The sequence below is a fragment of the Macadamia integrifolia genome, chromosome 13 (assembly GCF_013358625.1).
Source record: "Macadamia integrifolia cultivar HAES 741 chromosome 13, SCU_Mint_v3, whole genome shotgun sequence".
In the NCBI taxonomy this organism is placed as follows: Eukaryota; Viridiplantae; Streptophyta; class Magnoliopsida; order Proteales; family Proteaceae; genus Macadamia; species Macadamia integrifolia.
The window spans coordinates 199,433-216,863 of NC_056569.1; the positions used below are offsets into that span (position 1 = coordinate 199,433).

General features: G+C 36.3%; 2 protein-coding genes across 2 annotated transcripts; both read right to left on the reverse strand.

Annotated features, from left to right (window-relative positions):
- Positions 1–2,305: 2,305 nt before the first annotated feature.
- Positions 2,306–3,585, reverse strand: LOC122059276 (ubiquitin-conjugating enzyme E2 28-like). Its single transcript, XM_042621980.1, has 4 exons — positions 3,278–3,585; positions 3,021–3,148; positions 2,773–2,877; positions 2,306–2,686 (listed from the first exon to the last, which is right to left on the reverse strand). Exons 1-4 carry the CDS (start codon positions 3,345–3,347, stop codon positions 2,543–2,545), a joined length of 447 nt encoding a protein of 148 aa, XP_042477914.1. The 5' UTR covers positions 3,348–3,585; the 3' UTR covers positions 2,306–2,542.
- A 1,356-nt stretch (positions 3,586–4,941) lies between these two features.
- Positions 4,942–11,823, reverse strand: LOC122059275 (rac-like GTP-binding protein 5). The gene is made up of 8 exons (XM_042621979.1): positions 11,665–11,823; positions 11,164–11,373; positions 10,540–10,627; positions 10,351–10,460; positions 10,147–10,210; positions 5,745–5,809; positions 5,583–5,648; positions 4,942–5,489 (listed from the first exon to the last, which is right to left on the reverse strand). The coding sequence occupies exons 2-8, from the start codon at positions 11,260–11,262 to the stop codon at positions 5,388–5,390; spliced, it is 594 nt and encodes a 197-aa protein (XP_042477913.1). The 5' UTR covers positions 11,263–11,373; positions 11,665–11,823; the 3' UTR covers positions 4,942–5,387.
- Positions 11,824–17,431: the final 5,608 nt, after the last annotated feature.

Below are 17,431 nucleotides of genomic sequence, written 5' to 3' on the forward strand. Positions count from 1 at the left end.
GTGGGGGTGGGTGGGAGGTGGGTTTGGTTGCCAAGGCGTTGGGCCTTCTCTTTTAATAGAATTTCTTCAAAAAAAAGGGAAAAATGGTCAAAGAATAGTTTAAAGGTGAAGGAAATAACAAAACAATTCCAATATATATATGTATAGTTCAGAACCAACTAATGGCTGATTTAGGCTGTCAAATTTGACTAGTGATAAATCAGGGAACCGATTTATCAAACTAATGGTTTCGAAACTTACAGTCCTTCCTATTGTTTCCTTCTGTTTTTCTAATAGGGAACAGATAAGAGAATGTAGGATAAAATTGGAGTATACATTATGTCTCAAGCTTAAATAAAAAGAAGAGAGCAGCTAAAAACAATTACAACAGGATGCAAGAAAGTAGGGTGCCTTAGAACTTTTTATTGATCTGAGCCCAAGCAAGGAGGATTTGAGAGGATATCAATCTGCATAACCCTCTGAGAGATCTCTTCTGCTCCATAATATGCCGATTCCTCTTGACTCTATAAATGTAGCTAACGTGTTAATGGAACCATAGACCATAAACATCTTCCTTTGATACTAAGAAGGCCCATTTGTGGTGATGCTGAGAAAATAGCTTCTGTTGATAAAGCCTCAGACTCGGCTGTTGCTAAAAAGACAAAATAAACATGTGTTGGAATTTAAAATGATTTTTATATATTAACTTTATTTTTGTACAAAGGTTTTTTTGGAGGGTTGTCTTTTCTTAATAAGCACTTATATGATTAATATGTGATTATTGAAAGACATGTTTGAATGATCAACAAACATTGAACATGTCTCTTAGAGACAAACCTTAGTAATGTCTTCTCCTCTTCCATGTATAGAGAAGTGGTTTAGTTTATTTCTCTAACAATTGTGAGAGTCAATTTCAATTTTTTTTCTCCCTTGATAGTGGTTTTTATTATTTATGGTTTTACTATTTTTAATTGAACTCGAGTCTTGGTGTTCCTAAATGGCCTAGTCAGTGGGTGCAATACTACTGATATAGTTTTAAGAAAGCGCAGTTTTATCTTAGGAGGCTGATTCGGAAGAACCCTTTTACACCATAGGACATCTACAATCTTAAGAAGAGTAATTGATAGCACAACTCAGCCCTACCGATTTCTCAAGTTTCTTCCTGATTTTTCAAGTTCATTACGTTCGTTTACAATACTTATGTTTGTCATCATCAACATCGTAAGTGTATGATTCAGACGTTTCTTCATGAATATAGGCAACACATGTTCTTTCCCCTCTTTACTAATTAACACACCTACTTGCCAAATGACACCCTATGTTCTTGGGATGACCCAATTGATATAAGGCCAGAATTTTTGCCAAAATATGAACCATTTATCTCATCCCAGAAGAGGGGATTGGGGGCGAGGGGAAGAAATGTTCAGAATCAGATCATGGAGCGTACGGTTGGTATCTCCAAGACAAAATTCATGACAATTTACAAGATTATTCATACATCTTCTTGGTAATCTATACACGTTCCTATATATTTCTTTGTGTAATCCAATATTTTCTGCTACTATTTCCTGGTGATCACAAGGAGAAAAGAAAAAACAGGGCTTATTGATCCCAAAGCTTGAGTGGGTGCTGTCAGCCTCTTGATTTTTAGTCTTCTGGTTCTTTCTTGAAACAGAATTTACGAAGCTTGTCTTTTTTTTTAGCTGATTAAAGTGGAAGAGTTTTGAAGTTTCCACCTAAAGAAACACAGCAGAAGCTTATGAGGACTGGTTTAGTTGTTCCGCAATTTAGAAAAATAAACTTGCAGGAGTTGCAGCAGAATCCTTTTTAATACTTTGCTTATCGGGGTGGGTAGCACTGAAGGAAATCAAAACTGATTCTTTGATGAAATTCTGCAGATGGGGAAAACGTGAAAAGGCTGTCTATGTTGCTTATATAGCCTACCAAAACTGTAATTTCTGATCCTTTTACCTTTTCTTGTCTCAACCTTCCCTGATTCTTAACAAAGGTTAGGGATGGGCATGGATGGCACGATTAAATTGACTGTTCTGGGTGGGTAGATATTTTTCTTTTGGACAATCCAGCCTGGTTATTTTCTTAGAAGATTTCAATGAGTTTTATTGGATTCGTGACTCTTGATTCATTTTCCGCAGAGAATCAAAAGGTCTCTTTGTTGGCCTCGAATTTATCTGTAGAACACTATAGGCCACCAGTAACAATTAACAATCTCCCACAGATTCCATAGCCCGTCTCAGCAATCACCGCTAGCACCCCTTCCCCCACCCAGATTTTTTCCTTTCTCTGTTCTCATTTACCGATATTGATCTCAAGCAAACATGAAACACCCAGAAGGGACACCAATTCAACCATTAAAAAATCGTCAAATTACATTTAGAGTAGTAATTGCAGTTTTTTCTTAGTCAATTATTTGTAGAGAGATTAGTATTCCAAAAAGTGCCGACCGTGTACACAAATTTCCTCAATTAGTTTGAATAGCCAAAGGGGAACTGAGAGCAGGAGCTAGAGAAGGAATACATTAAAACCCAAAAAGGAGCTTATGACTTCAACCCATGGCGTACTTCTGGGTCCAGCCGCGAGCTGTGGACTCGTACTTGACTTTGTCTGTCTTGCACATATGAGCAATCTCAGGAACCAGAGGGTCATCAGGGTTTGGGTCCGTGAGCAGAGAACAAACGGAAAGCAAAACCTGAATGAAACAAAACCCATCAGATGTCAAGAGGGAAAGATTTATACATCAGTGAGCCCTGAGCTGAGCCAAAGAGGTCACACTACCTTTGAAATGGTGAGAGCAGGACTCCATTGTTCCTTGAGTATATCCAAACAAATGTTCCCGTTACTGTTTATATTTGGGTGGAAGACTTTGGTCCTGAACGCAACCTGTTCAAGAAATCATCCCTGTCAATGTCTAACAAGTTCTAGCTCCAATTATTAAGATTTGGACACAGGAAAACCAGTATTTGGAGGGTGGAAGAGGAATCAGTATTCTATAAAGCTTTAAGAAAACCCATTTAGTTGTTTACCTTGGGAGGCTTGAAAGGATAGTCAGGTGGGAAGTGGATGGTTACAAGGAAAACACCCCCAGAGTAAGGGCTATCATTTGGACCAATGATGGTTGCTTGCCAATGGAACATATCATCGGCCACTGGACCTGAATATTGAATTCACATAAGAGCCATAACCAATCAATACCGAAAAGACTAGAGTTTTAAGAAAACCCAGAAAGAGCTAATCAAATTAACCCAATTTTAGAGGACTCTACTAGTTGACAAGTCCATACCTGCGCTGCATGAAGTTGGTGGGTCTCTCTGCAAGTCCTTCAGCTCCTTAATAATTCTCTTGGAGGCCATTCGAGCTATCTCTGGAGTCTGAATTGTTTATCCCACGTGGAGAAACCAAAGAAAGCTGAGGGGAGGGTGGATAGAACGGAGGAAACCACACAGCTGATATGTCCTCCAGAGAAGGCAGATGGGGTGTATATAATGGATGCATCACTGGAGAAGGATGAAGATGAGGCTTGGGGAGAAAGCGATTGATCGGTTTATTATTTTTATTGGGTCTGAAAGGAATGTGGGCACCAGAGTATAGATTCCCGGTGGAAAACGGCAAGTCAAGAATCGCAGAAAGAATGAATAAGAGAGAGAGAGAGATGGGTTTCCATCTCCATCCCTCAAAACTAGAGTCAATCCATGCCCTCCTGGCCTGGGACCACCTCTACTATCTATTCTACAGGTACAGATACCACCAACTGGCAACTGCGCTCACAGTTTGTTTTTCAATTTCTTATATCTTCTCCCCCAAAAAGACCCAATCAAGTTTGAAAGTCATAACATCAAAGCGGGTATCTAAAGAGTCACCAGCTATCGTCCAACAATTAAAAACTATGTGCGGCCAGAAAAAATAGTACATATATATATATATATATATATTCCTTCTTAGCACAAAGAGTTTCAATCTCCACAGTCCGCACCATCCTCGTTGCAAAATAATATACACATATGGGAAAAGACTCTTCGGTAAGCGGAATAGTCTATACGTCTGTCTATTCTTACATGCTTTTTTTTTTTTTAATAATAAGAGAAGTAGACCACCCCTCTTGCTCAGGGAAACCCTCTCAATATTTGGTCCTATCTCCAGCGATTAAGGGGGCATCTAAAGAGTCACCAGCCATCATCCAACAATTAAAAACTGTGCGGCCAGAAAAAAGAGTACATATAAATTCCTTCTTGGCACAAAGAGTTCCAACCTCCACCCCATCCTCATTGCCAAGTAATATACATTTATGGGAAAAGCCTCTTCAGTAGGTGGAATAGTCTATATGTCTATCTATTCTTACATGCCTTCTTTTCTTTTTATATAATAAGAGTAGACTACCCTGCTTGCTCAGAGAACCCTCTCTCAATATTTGGTTCCATCTCCAGCACCATCAAAAGATGGTGGTTAATTGAAGGGGCATCATATTCATAGAGTTGTATATCATTTGAATCCACAAATGGGTTTCACCAAATGGATTGGGAGCACAATCGCATCTCCATAAGAAAAACACAAAAATCTTACAATCTCCCTTCACCCATGGTGGCTGAGGAATCTCTTCCCCATGGGCATCGGTATAGTCAATTTTCCAAGGGGAAGAGCTCTTCGAAAACTTTGGCCATGCACATTGTTGACAACATAAAGTTATTCTAAATGCCCTTTCATTCCATGAAATTGACATAGACCTCATCTTTTTCATTCTGCTCGGGGTTCAGTCTCATCAAATTTACCAAGTAATATCTTCCTTCTCTAGCATCTTCCAAATAAACACAACAAATTAAAGCCAGCATCAATATATGATGGGGAGTTGGGCACACAAATCTGAACAGTTAAGTTGGTATTCCCTGGCACATCCAAATTAATGCCTTTCCGAAAGATGATTTTAACCCACTAAAAGCATGCACAACAGCATCCACAAACGTAGCCAACCTTTCGAAGTATTTTTTAAATACCAATACAAAATATGAATATAATCCATGTTCATGCAATGAAACAGCTGTTTCTTTCAGATTGAGGGTCTTCCTCCCATCTGGTTAATGTATGAGAATATAATTCTAAATCCAAAAAAAAAACAAATGGATAACAGATGGGGATCCTCCTCCCATCTGGTTAATATACGCATGTTACCACGTAATGCTGAGTCATCCACTGCAGACCACAAAGACCAAGAAAGCAAGACACAAACCACCGGATTCTTTTCAGAGAAGCTCCCTAACAACTGTCAGTTGAAGACTATACACCAAGGCCTGCAGTTTCCTTGAGAGGTAGAGAAAGAGTAAACGAACATCATGGGAGAGAATACAGGAAAGATTGACTGATTGGGGTTATCTTTCCTTTCACATCTATTCTTTCCTTGATTACAAAATGGAGCAGCTCTTCTGTGCCTTCTTCTTCTTTTTCTTTTGCTTGGGTGGCTGAAGCACCACTTTTATGGCCGCATCAAAGACTGCCTTAACATTCTGCATCCACAACAAAGTTTTCACAAACCCATGTATACACTAAAGTCCTCCACACCTTTCCAAGCATTGCATTAGCAAACCAAACATCTATACCTGCTGCGTTTTTGAACTGCATTCTATGTAGGCAGGTGCTCCAATCAACTTCTTCAGCTCTTCTCCCTATGACAGAAACAGAAAACCAGGAGAGATGACAAAAGAACTCTCGAGGAAACATTGAATGATCTTAGGTTTAACATGGAACAGTAAATGTATCACCTGAGCTGGGGTAATAGGCACTGCACCGGGGTGGTCTATAAAAAACTGTTTATCATCCCTAAGATCTGAGAAACATAAATATTGGAAGTCAAAAACACAAACAGTTTCTTCAAAAAGATATAACAAGTATGCAACCAAAAACATAAACTCAAAACAAGAATTACCCAGAAGGGGGAGGGGGGGGGGGGGGGGGAAGCACAGTTATTATAATAGAGTTGAAACTTGGAACTGTATACAGGTAGTTATTTTCTTCTAACTTCTTATAAAAACATGAAACATGTTGAGAAGATCAAATGATGCATAAAGCATCAGCAAAAAATGGAGAATAAATATATAGACAACACAATGTAGAATGAGGATCACACCATTAAGCAGTGAGGATAATCTTGTGGCAATAATTTCAACACTTGATTCAAAAATGTTAGAAGGGCAAGAAGCACTTGCACTACTGGTGTAATATTCTATGAACCATTAACATTAATACCATCATGCTTTGTCTTTTTTCTCAATGACCCTCCCGCAACCCCAAAAAAAAAAAAAAAAAAAAGGGAAAAACAAAAAAGTGATGCTATCAACCAACTTAAAATTGAACCCTCCCTCCTCCAACCCAAAAAGAGAAAAAAGGATAGAAAAACAGAAAAAAACAATGCTATAAAGCAAGGTATTGTTTCAACTTACCAAAGAAAAAACTGCAAGCTTTTCCTATTCTGGGGGGGCAATTTATAACAACACAATAACTTCTTTTTTTTGGGTGGGGGTGGGGGTGGGGGTGCGGGGTGGGATTACCAACAACTAAACGATTTTTGTTGCCAGGACAGAATCCCACAGCTTTAATCTCGTTGAGTAATTTGTAATATCAAAAAATAGAAACAAATCTCTATCACAAGCTTTCTCAATAAGTGGGAAAAAAAAAACATTTCTCATATCATCATGTCTTAAAAAATCATGTTTCAATTCCATATCTGCACGTGGCCCAGCATAAGAAGTTAAAAAATATTAAGGGAGCACATGCACCAATTTTTGATGGATCCTAAACCAGGAGGACAACCAATCCAAACAACAAAATCTGTTAACTCTTGCACACCTTAGAATTCAATCAGAAAATTAAACAGGTCCACTGTTCCCTTAAGCAGGTAAGAGATAGTAGTAATGAAAAGACACCATGATGACTTGCATGGCAACTGAATATTTTGTTCCTAATTTTGACAACACTGATCGACTAATAAATGCTTCAAGAATTTGGAAAGAAATAAACGCACAGAGCAAAGTAGAAAAAATAAGCATACATATGTCAAGAAATATAGCTTTTGTAGTTATGCATATATAGTCTGGATGAAAATTCATTTTGAATTAGTTACAGCATGTAGGTCACTGATCTCTGGTAACAACTTACCGAATACAAAGCACAATCACATTAACTTTCCCTAGAATCATGCTACGTTGATGCCTAGTTGTGAAAAAAACGCAAGTCCAAATACACCAGAAATGAATGGAGATGGAAAGAAGGTGCCAACCCAAGAGAGTAGAATTTGCTTTGCAACATGAAATATATGAAGCCTCCACAGGGTGATAAATACAATGAGAAGGAAAACCAATTAGCAGATCTTCAGGAGAGTTAGTGGGAGTTCTGAAAAGCAAAGAAAATTGGTGACTGCAAACTTTGGAACAAAAGATAACACATTAGCTAAGACGGAATAAAGTAGACCCCCCTTAAAAGGCAAGGACAATCAAATGGATAAAGAGAAGCATAAAGCGGCCAAAGAGAGGTTTAAGAACTGAAAAGAGAAACAAGGCCAGTCATTTTAACAAAAAATACAACCCCATATCAGATGGAATGGCAGAACAGGAGTTACCAGCTTCCAAACGGAAATCACTGATGCCAGTCAAATGCTAGAACTTCGCACAAAGAAGGTATGAACAAACAAATTTATCATAAGACGCTTTACATAATTTTAAGTTCAATACAATCATAAGGTAACTTGTGATGATGCAGCAGAAGATTCAAATAATCAAATGATCAAATCTGGAATCAATATATTTCTCAAGCTACCAGAAAAGGACCTTCTTTCTCTAAAGTGGTGTGACAATACAGCATCATCATACCATTTGTTTCCAAATACAAGACTAAAAATTGGAAAGCCACGTAACAATAGATACTAACTCCAAGAGCAGATGTTTTGCAGCAGCAGTAACTGAAATAGAGGAACCTGAATCCAGGTTTGATTCTGAACCAACATGAAATTAAATACCTCCAAATAATAATATAAATGTTAAAGATTTTTATCCGTAACAAAAATAAGGATACCCCATACTGTGAAATTTGAAACTCGTCAAACATCATGCCATATTTGTTACTTATGTAACAAACATAAGTGATGTAGATAAGTCACTTAACGGGATTATTTTATTGCAAATAAGCCTTGGGTTGGGTTATGTATGTATCGGACCTTTGATCCCATGAGTTTTCTTTGTAATGGGCCACTTTAATGGGCCTAAAATATGGGTAGCAAGTAGGAAAACGAGATTTACTTCATTAATTTAGTTAGAGTCTTGTTTTGAGTCTATTTCTTTTGTTATTACAGTTATTAGTTTTTTTAGGTTAGTTAGTTACCTACTCCATGTTGGAGTTATAGTCCTAGTCCTATTATGAGTCCAAGTCCTGCTAGGAGAGTCTAGTCCTATTTGGAAACTAGCTCCTAGTTATGATAGGATTGCTATTCTGCCTTCTTTAAATACAGGAGCTTATGTACTCATAATGACAGATTTGAAGAATGATTAATTAAGTTAATGTTTGAGAGCCTTTGGGTTGTGTGTGTGATTCCCTTTCTCCCTTTCTTTATGCGATTTCTCCCTCACTGGTTGGATTTGTGCAATATCTCTGTTCCTGCAAAATCTTTCTCATTCTCTCTCCTATGTCTGAAATCAAGAAAGCGCATAACTCTCAAACCAGCCATCAGAAGCTCTTCATATTTGGGGGTTTTTGTACCCTCCCTGGGCCCTACAATTGATCAAATTTGCAGCTCAATTGGAGCCCTACAGACCTGACCGAACCTCTTTCTCTCTAGCTCTATAGTAGGTCTTTCTCTCTCCTACCAGGTCGGGCTGGTTTTGCTCCTATATTGGTATTGTATCCTTGGGGGTTTATTTGAGAGTCTTATATCTTTGTCTCCTAGTCCTATTTGTCTTGTTTGGGGTTATAAACTGTGGGGGTTAGTTTCTTATACTGTACTCCTACATTAATAAGCCAATACCATTTATAGTTCATATCCATAATCATTCCATGTTCATCCTCCTAATAATGTAAACTGACATAAGTAAAACATAATTTTAGAAATAAACAATAATTAGTAATTTGCATTGGAGACTTACAAATCATGTCAAGCACCTCATATCAGTAATGGACACTCCTCACATGGACAAGAGATTTTAACACACACACCTAATTAGTTTTGTCAATACCAAGCTGTAAACCGAAAGAGATACCTCAAATAAACAGTAGTCACTAATGATAACAAATACTAAACAAGGGCCTTTATTATATTGCACAATTCAAAACATTTAAAACTAGCACATTTTATATAATGTGATGTTTCTGGACCAAAATAGTCAAAGCACCAGCAATCTTAATCTCATGAAAAGCAAAACAGTATTAAATTCCTTGATAAAGATATAGCCTAAAAATAAGGAGATAATAGACTACTTCATCCATATCCTTTTTACTGCTATTAGACCTTCAGTGCAAAACATGGAAATCAGCTATCAGTGAGCCACACAAGTGTCATCTAACCAACTTTCTTGATGTACGGATTCTCCAAAAAAAAAAAAAAAAAAAGGGATAATTTCCCCTTTTACAAACACCCATGCAAAAACCCTAACTCCATGCTTGGTCATGTCAATATAGCATAAGAGAGAGCATTTCTACCCTTATGCAGTACTATCTTGAAGCAGGTTGACTCCCCAGAAAAGAAGTGGAACCAACCTCAATCCTAGACATCATCCATAAGACACCTTTGATGTTTCACCTTACAACCACAATCCAAAAATACGAATAACTTTAAGAATCATAAAATGAAGCAAAAAAAAACATATAAGTAGGCTGAAATTATCCAAAAATAGTGAGTCATGCAGTGAAGATAAGTTACATGACCACTAAAGATTAGTTGGATAAGTAAATATTTCAATTTATGTATTTGTCAGGATTTTTTGTTTAAAATCACCCTTTTTCATAAAAGTTTTACGCTTATTTAAAATATCAAGCACTACATGTCTATTGTCACCCAAAATTAGAAATATAACCAATATCACAAAAAATAAAAGGTAAATATGTAAATATGGATGACAAAAACTACAAGAAATAGAAGAACAATAGAAGGAATTTAATAAGATAGAAGTGATGTCTAACCAAGCTTTGTTCCAACAAGAATTATTGGAACCCCAGGTGCATAATGCCTCAGTTCAGGAATCCACTGAAAATAGAAACCACAAACAAAAATAAATTACCAGCAAGCTATTTGTTTACTTGTTAACTGAAAATATATATACACACAAGCTAATTTTAGGCAACGTTTTTTTTTTCTTTTGCAGGGAGAAAGAATCGGTCGCTCACCTTCTTGGCAACATTTTCATAGCTAGCCTTGCTAATGAGAGAGAAGGCCAAAAGGAACACATCAGCACCACGATAGCTTAAAGGTCTTAATCTATTGTAGTCCTCTTGTCCTGTTCCATACATTAACAAAATCAGGATTAACACTGAAAACAATAAAATAGAACCCTGGGGAGAGAGAGAATAACTCACCAGCAGTATCCCACAATCCTAGATTAACAGTGCTCCCATCCACAACAACATTTGCACTGAAATTGTCAAAAACAGTTGGCACATAATCCTGTTTTCCATTACAAACGCAAAAGAAAATAAGATTTCTCCCACCGACATCATTACCACATTCTTTAGTAACCTATGAACCGAACATTTTAAGGATCATAACAGAGTCTCAATAACCAGCTTGAAAAGGGATTAAGACCGTACAACACATCGGGAATCCAAATCAAACACTAGAGTTCAAAGTTCAAACCACAATAAAGAATATTCCCAATATCTAAAAATGGGATATTTGAAAAAAAAAAATCAAAATCAAAATTAAGCATGAAGAGCTACTCTAACTTCATTCCGAAATCAAGCAACAGTTAATATTACTTGTTGGAACCTGTATACCCAACGATAACCATTCACCCCCACCCCCCAAAAATAAAAAATCCACGACGGTATTCCCAAAATTGAGAGGGAGAAATACACAAAACCCTTAAAAAATCAGCACCTTTCTTCCGAGAGGATAGTAAAATTACTCGGAGAGACAATGCAAATCCCTAAGTTTGCTCATAAGCGAGGAATAAACACGAAATTCATAAATTGGGAACTCACCGTGGGGAATGTGTTGCTGGTGTAGGAAATCAGCATACAAGTTTTACCAACGGCACCATCCCCAACCGTGACACATTTGATGAAGCGAGACGCGCTCATTTCCGCCGGCGAAGCCGCAGATCTTCTCCCGACGACGACGACGACCAGCTATCCGGACGACACCCTAGTCTTACTTGTCTCTTCTCTGACCGTTTCCTCTCAGCTATACATCTGCCCATGAAGAGAGCCCAACAAAAACCCCATTTCTCAACAACCCCCTACCAAATTAATTCCGAACCCTAATGCAGAGAAGACGAAAACAAAAAAACAAAAGGAACAGAGGCACCGATATCTTCCGACCACCAGAAGAAACAGTAACCCTAACCCCAGAACGAAAGAAAAAAAAGATAGTGAGACTTGTTTCCAGTCGCAAGAGAGATAGCGAAATGTGGGTTGGAGAGAAGACCCAATCACAGTAGCAGTTCCATTAATTGATTGAGAGAGAAAGGGAGAGAAACGCACCTTGAAGCCGGGAAACAATGCGGTGGAAGCGTTCGCTGACCAAACCCACCCTCGCCAGCTATCGCTTACCCAAACCCCTCGCCCCTCAACCCGAAAACTCCCACCAACAACAAATTCCACCACAAAAATAAACTAACCCCACAACCCAACCCCCTTTGTCCTCTCTCTCTCTCTCTCTCTCTCTCTCTCTCTCTTCCGGCTTCTTACCCTCTTCCAGTACAGACAGGTCAGACAACATGATCGTAGATTAAGAATACAATACAGACAGGTCAAGTCACTATAGAATGAGAAGTATCGAGAACCTTAATGTGCAACACTCGCATGCATTCCACGTGGCATTAGAATTTCATATCGACCCTACGATTAGGATTTCACTTCATGAGGTGATACTCACCGTCCGATCATCCTAATCTGCTTCCAATCAACGGATGAGTTCGAAAGGCATATGATTAGTGGGACATCCTCAAAAGATAGAGATGTGCATATCACGCATCTCATTATTATTTGTTAAATAAATGTGAGAATAAAATTTTGGAAACACAGAGAGGTTTTGCTGTGGTACAAATATACAATGGCCTTTGAGGATCCAATCACTCCATCAGACTGTCTTGGAGATAAAAATGCAAAACCCCTGATCCACAAGGAAGGGTAGTTTTATAAATGAACTACCAATTATAACTCTTAATTAAGAATTTTGTTTTATGGAATCTTATCTCATTTGTTCAATCAAGGGATTGTTTAAAATGATACATTTATAGATGTATTTCAAATTTGACACTTTCTTCTGATTATCTATTGGTTTATTTTAAATATTTATTTTAATTCAAATGTAAAAAAAAATATATCAAAAAATTTTGAAAATGAATTATTTTTATGTCACTATCAAAAGTTGTTATTGTTCTTCATATTTTTCAGAATTTACATGTAAAAATGACATGATTTACACTCATTCAAAAATATGTTATACTGAAATAACAAAAAAATAAATGTATAATTTTAGTCTTTCTTTCTTTCTTTCTTTCTTTCTTTTATAAAATATTTGACACCTTAAGGGATGTCAATAAGAAAATCCCTTTAACTAAAGAGAAAATCTTGTTGTTATCAAAGTTGGTGAAACAAAAAGTTGTAATCTTTCTTTTTCTTTTTTTCTCTTTTAATATAACATCATTTTTTTTTTTTTTCAATGAAGGTAAATATTGTTATTTCACTTGCCTAATTGATTTTACACTCATTGTAATTGATTTCCATGACAAATTCCATATAAGACACTCAATAAGATGTTTCTTAGCATTTCCTAGTCAACCACATGCATAAGGTTTTAACGTGCGGTATCTATTGGCTGGATCGGACTGTTTTGCCCCTCAAAATATCGTTTCAGGTTTGTTGGATCATTTTTACCTCTTATGTTATGATACCACCAATATGGTATTGATAAAATATCGATATCCATTGTGATACCTAAAACCATGGCCAATAATGGGGTCCAAAGAAAGTGACAACATGGACACATGTTCTTGACCACAATGTCATTTACATCAAATATTCGGGAAAGAAATTGAACTTCAACTTAATTTAACAACTCACAACTACATGACATGATGCTCACCACTATTACATATTAAATATAAAAAAAATATTGCAACAAATAACTCCATTGAAAATAAAATATAGAGAAGAGAAATTAAACAAAATTACATAAAAGCTTATATAATCATTACTGAATACTAATAATGATTATATAACTAACTCAACAGCCTTTCAGATATAGTACTTTCCAATTCAAATAATTAATTCCCTTTGATTTGAATAAAAAATTGTATAGAACTAAAAATCTATTTTAAATTTTTAATTACTATATGTGATAACTTTTAAGTTAGTTATATCGTCATGAACTCATGATAGCTAAAGACGCATTTTACTTGACTCTTTTTTTCTTTTTTAAAGCCATGACAAATGGTTATTAGAGAAACAAAAAATATTATAAGATAAGTGTAGTAACTCGAAAACTGTAATTCTAGTTGCCTTTTTTTTTTCTTTTTCTTACAGATAACTTCTAGTGTTATTATTGTAATTATATGATGTACTCATGATGATAAGCATTTAATGGCCACTTTAATTTCTTCTCCTCCAACAATTATTTTTTTCAAGACGTTTCTAATGATTGTATTTCAATTGTTATATTTCAATGGCTCTTTTTCAACGACCATATTTTGATGGTTCATTTTTCCCACACCCCATATGTATGTATTTTTTTGTTTCAAGTAAAGAGGATAATTTGTATTTTTAGAAATTACGGGTGTGTCATGATGTGTCTCATTGTGAGTATGAAGTCTTCTAGTGGTAAGTGAGCTCCTAAGAGATCCAAAGGTTGCTATCATATATTTTTCTTCATATTAAAATTAATGTATATTCCATTCTTTTATTATCTGGTATTGTTCTTTATTTGTTTATGTCTATACGTGTAATAACAACAACATGTTATAGTTATAGAGCCCCACAATTATATAATACATCAAAATCAAATGATACATCAAAGAAATTGTCATTAAAAAATAAAAGCAATAAAAATTTTTTATATATTTATATATTTATATCCAGGGTTTTCCATTTGTCAATTTAGAAGGTTTTAAAATATCAAGCGCATAACAAGTTTTTGGAACATTATTCCCTTGACAAATGGCAAAAAAAATCTTCTATGACTAGTTTAAAACATTTATTAAATTTTGAAAGGTGGTTTTAAACAATAAAATAAAAATATTATTGTAACTAAAATGGTGAATCAATAAATTATAACTTTATGTTTTGTCCTTTTAAGATAAACACATTATTCTTAATACAAGAAAATTCTGTCATTTCACAAAAATTTCTACATTAAACACTGAATTATATAAATTTCAATTATTTTGAAAACCTTTTTCTACGCATGTGTTAAATAACTCTTAAAAATAAAATAATAGGCAATTAAATTAGAATTTTAATTTCTTAGTTCAACACTTTGCTGATTACAAAATGGACCCATAAATAGATTAAAAATTACATAGAAACTGTGTAAAACATTGACATACTCTTAGGTGACCCATTCATGTGATATTTAGGAATAAGAGGTCTTCAAGACTGGTGATAGGAATTGGGTATTGTCTTGGTGAAAGTCATCATATATAAATCTTTTTTTTTTTTCTTTTAAGAAGAAAGCTTATTTATTATAGCGTGTTCAACGTAAAGTATCTAAGTGATATACATTAGATAACCAAGGAGTGGAGAGTGGCCAATTCACATCCCTATGCATGATGGATGAGGTTTCAAGTTCAACTTAGCCAAAAGTGGAACCAAAGTTAAAGGAGAAATAATACCTAACAGTTAATTATGGTCTGGCCTAATCTTACTCTTTCTCTAATATTGCTCAATCACAAAGTTAATTTGGTTCACTTTGTGCTGCCCTAGAGGGAGAAAATGAGTTTGGTTCACTTTGTGCTTCTCTGCAGCAGAGCAGCTCATGTGGGTTTTGCAAGGAGGGAGGGAGGCAGGCAGGCAGAGACAGAGTCAGTCTCAATAACACATGATGTACCCCTCCCGCTAACATGTGAAACTACAGTGTCTCCATGCACCAATACCATCCCTCTAATATGACATGGTTTGATAAACATTGGTTCATTGCCATCATTATTTTTGGGGCTTTATTTATTTGGAGTCAGACAGGGAAGGGGCCGGAGGGCTAAAGGATTTGTCATCTAGTTCTTGTTTTTTTTTTTTTTAACCTCTTTTTACCTAACCACCAACACCAAATGCCCCCACCCTCAACCTCATCCCCTCAACTTCTTCTTTTTCTTTAATTTTGTTTTGTTTTGTTTTGATTAGGAGGTATCCTAATCCACATAGATTTGGTGGAGTCTATTAGAACTATGTTACAATTCCTTATCAAAATCTTATGGGGACTGATCCCATATTAATTTTGAAAGAGCTTTGATGTGGATTGTGGGTTAATAAGGTCTTGGGTTCCTCATCTTGTATATCGATTTATGAGGTTGATTTCTTTCAAGTTCGTATCAGTAATATCAGAGCAGTTGATCAACAATCTCAACCCTCACGCAAAAGGGACAATATTATGCCCGAGTGAAGCCGCTGAGAAAGGGCTACTTGTTCAATTGTTCTCAAGCAAAGACCTTGGAGCATAGTGGAGTAGCGCTTAGAAAGGATTACCTGATCCGTAGTGGATGACGTGACCGTCACTTTAGAAGTGTGGTGTTATATTACAATCTCATATCAATCATATGGGGGATTGATCCCACATCAATTTTGAAGGGGATTTGATATGAGTTGATATGGTGGGTTCCCTCACCTCGTAAACCAGTTTATTAGGTTGAATATTTCCAACATCGCATCAAATTATGAAACCATTTTCATGTGGGAGTCAAAACTCAAGACCTCTGTGTAATCTAACGGTTGATTACAATATCATATATAGGTCATATAAGAGCGGTGAAAACCCCCTCTGATATCATATATAGTTTTCAATCCAAAAGTTTTTCTATAGTAAAAAGTCTTCGAAGTGTATAAAGGGATTATGGACTAGTTAATAACCGATGTAGGAAAATTTTCAACTTATATGAATTGAGTTTAACAGCAACATTTGGAACATGTCTTCTTTTTAATCAATTATTGGAGAGAGAGAGATTATTTGATATCTTAGCTTTCAAGGGGAAGCTTAATAAAAGAAGAGCACTATTGCATAGCAAGTTGAGTTGGTCAGCACCGCTAGGAAAGAGTGGGGAGAACAAGGCTATGGCCCACTAAAGAAACTTGGCTCAGTGGCCAACTAAACCGTTTGTTATGCTATGGCTGACCTTTATAAATAAAAGAAGAGACATTTCATTATTCATAGTTATGAAGAGCATGGACCAATCTCAAGCTCTAATGACAATCCCTATAGCCAACCAAATTGCAAAAGAAAGGGACTGTAGTGTGTTTGGATAGGGAAAGAGGAGGTGGTGGAGGTAGTGGTGGTTGATGAGGTTTAGTATAGTTGGTAAACAGTCCATGGCTGATGGGCCCTCACTCATATCTAATTGGCCATAGAAACCCATTTTTACTCCACCCCACCCCACCCCACCCCTACCCTTAACCCTCTCAACTCTTCTTTGGCTTTCTCCCTTTGTCTTTATTTCTTCAATTTCTACCAAGAGGTGGCTACCATCAACACTTACATCACCCAATATATGTAACCAATTTTAAATATTTAAAAAATAAGACAAGTCAGTTGACTATGTTTTGGCCAATGCCCAGTCCCCACACCTCATCTCCACTCTCCACTCCTATCATACTATGAAAATCCATTATCTAGTCTGCAATACCCAATCAGAACACTGCCACATTGCTTAGTGTACACAAGCGTCTCCTTGTGTCTATCTCTTCCCTCCTCTTATCTATCCCCTATTGTGGAAGAAAAGAGACACACAATAATGCACTATCATACATTGTGTGAAGACGGACAGAGAAGTCAATCCCAACCATATATGCCTTTCAGTTGTTAAAACACAGCCATCAAAGCTTTCTTAAAAGCCATATTTATCCTAAATATGTTCTCTCTCTCTCTCTCTCTCTCTCTCTCTCGCAACTATCAGGTCTTGTCTATTTCCTCACTACCTCTTTTGAGGTTTTAATTGAGTGTTGATAGTGACTCCGACCTTACAAATAACCTGCTTTATTGCTGAACCCTTCACTCATCAACTTAGATTTTATGTTACTTATTGGATATGAGTGTTAAGACTAT

Coding starts and splice junctions, on each gene's coding strand:
- LOC122059276 (XM_042621980.1), bottom strand. CDS start 3,347: ATGGCCTCCAAGAGAATTATTAAGGAGCTGAAGGACTTGCAGAGAGAC. Junction 2,878..3,020: donor ATCCTTTCAAGCCTCCCAAG/GTAAACAACTAA, acceptor TTTCTTGAACAG/GTTGCGTTCAGGACCAAAGT. Junction 2,687..2,772: donor CTGCTCTCACCATTTCAAAG/GTAGTGTGACCT, acceptor TGTTTCATTCAG/GTTTTGCTTTCCGTTTGTTC.
- LOC122059275 (XM_042621979.1), bottom strand. CDS start 11,262: ATGAGCGCGTCTCGCTTCATCAAATGTGTCACGGTTGGGGATGGTGCC. Junction 10,628..11,163: donor CCAGCAACACATTCCCCACG/GTGAGTTCCCAA, acceptor AATGGAAAACAG/GATTATGTGCCAACTGTTTT. Junction 10,211..10,350: donor ATGAAAATGTTGCCAAGAAG/GTGAGCGACCGA, acceptor TTCTATTTTCAG/TGGATTCCTGAACTGAGGCA.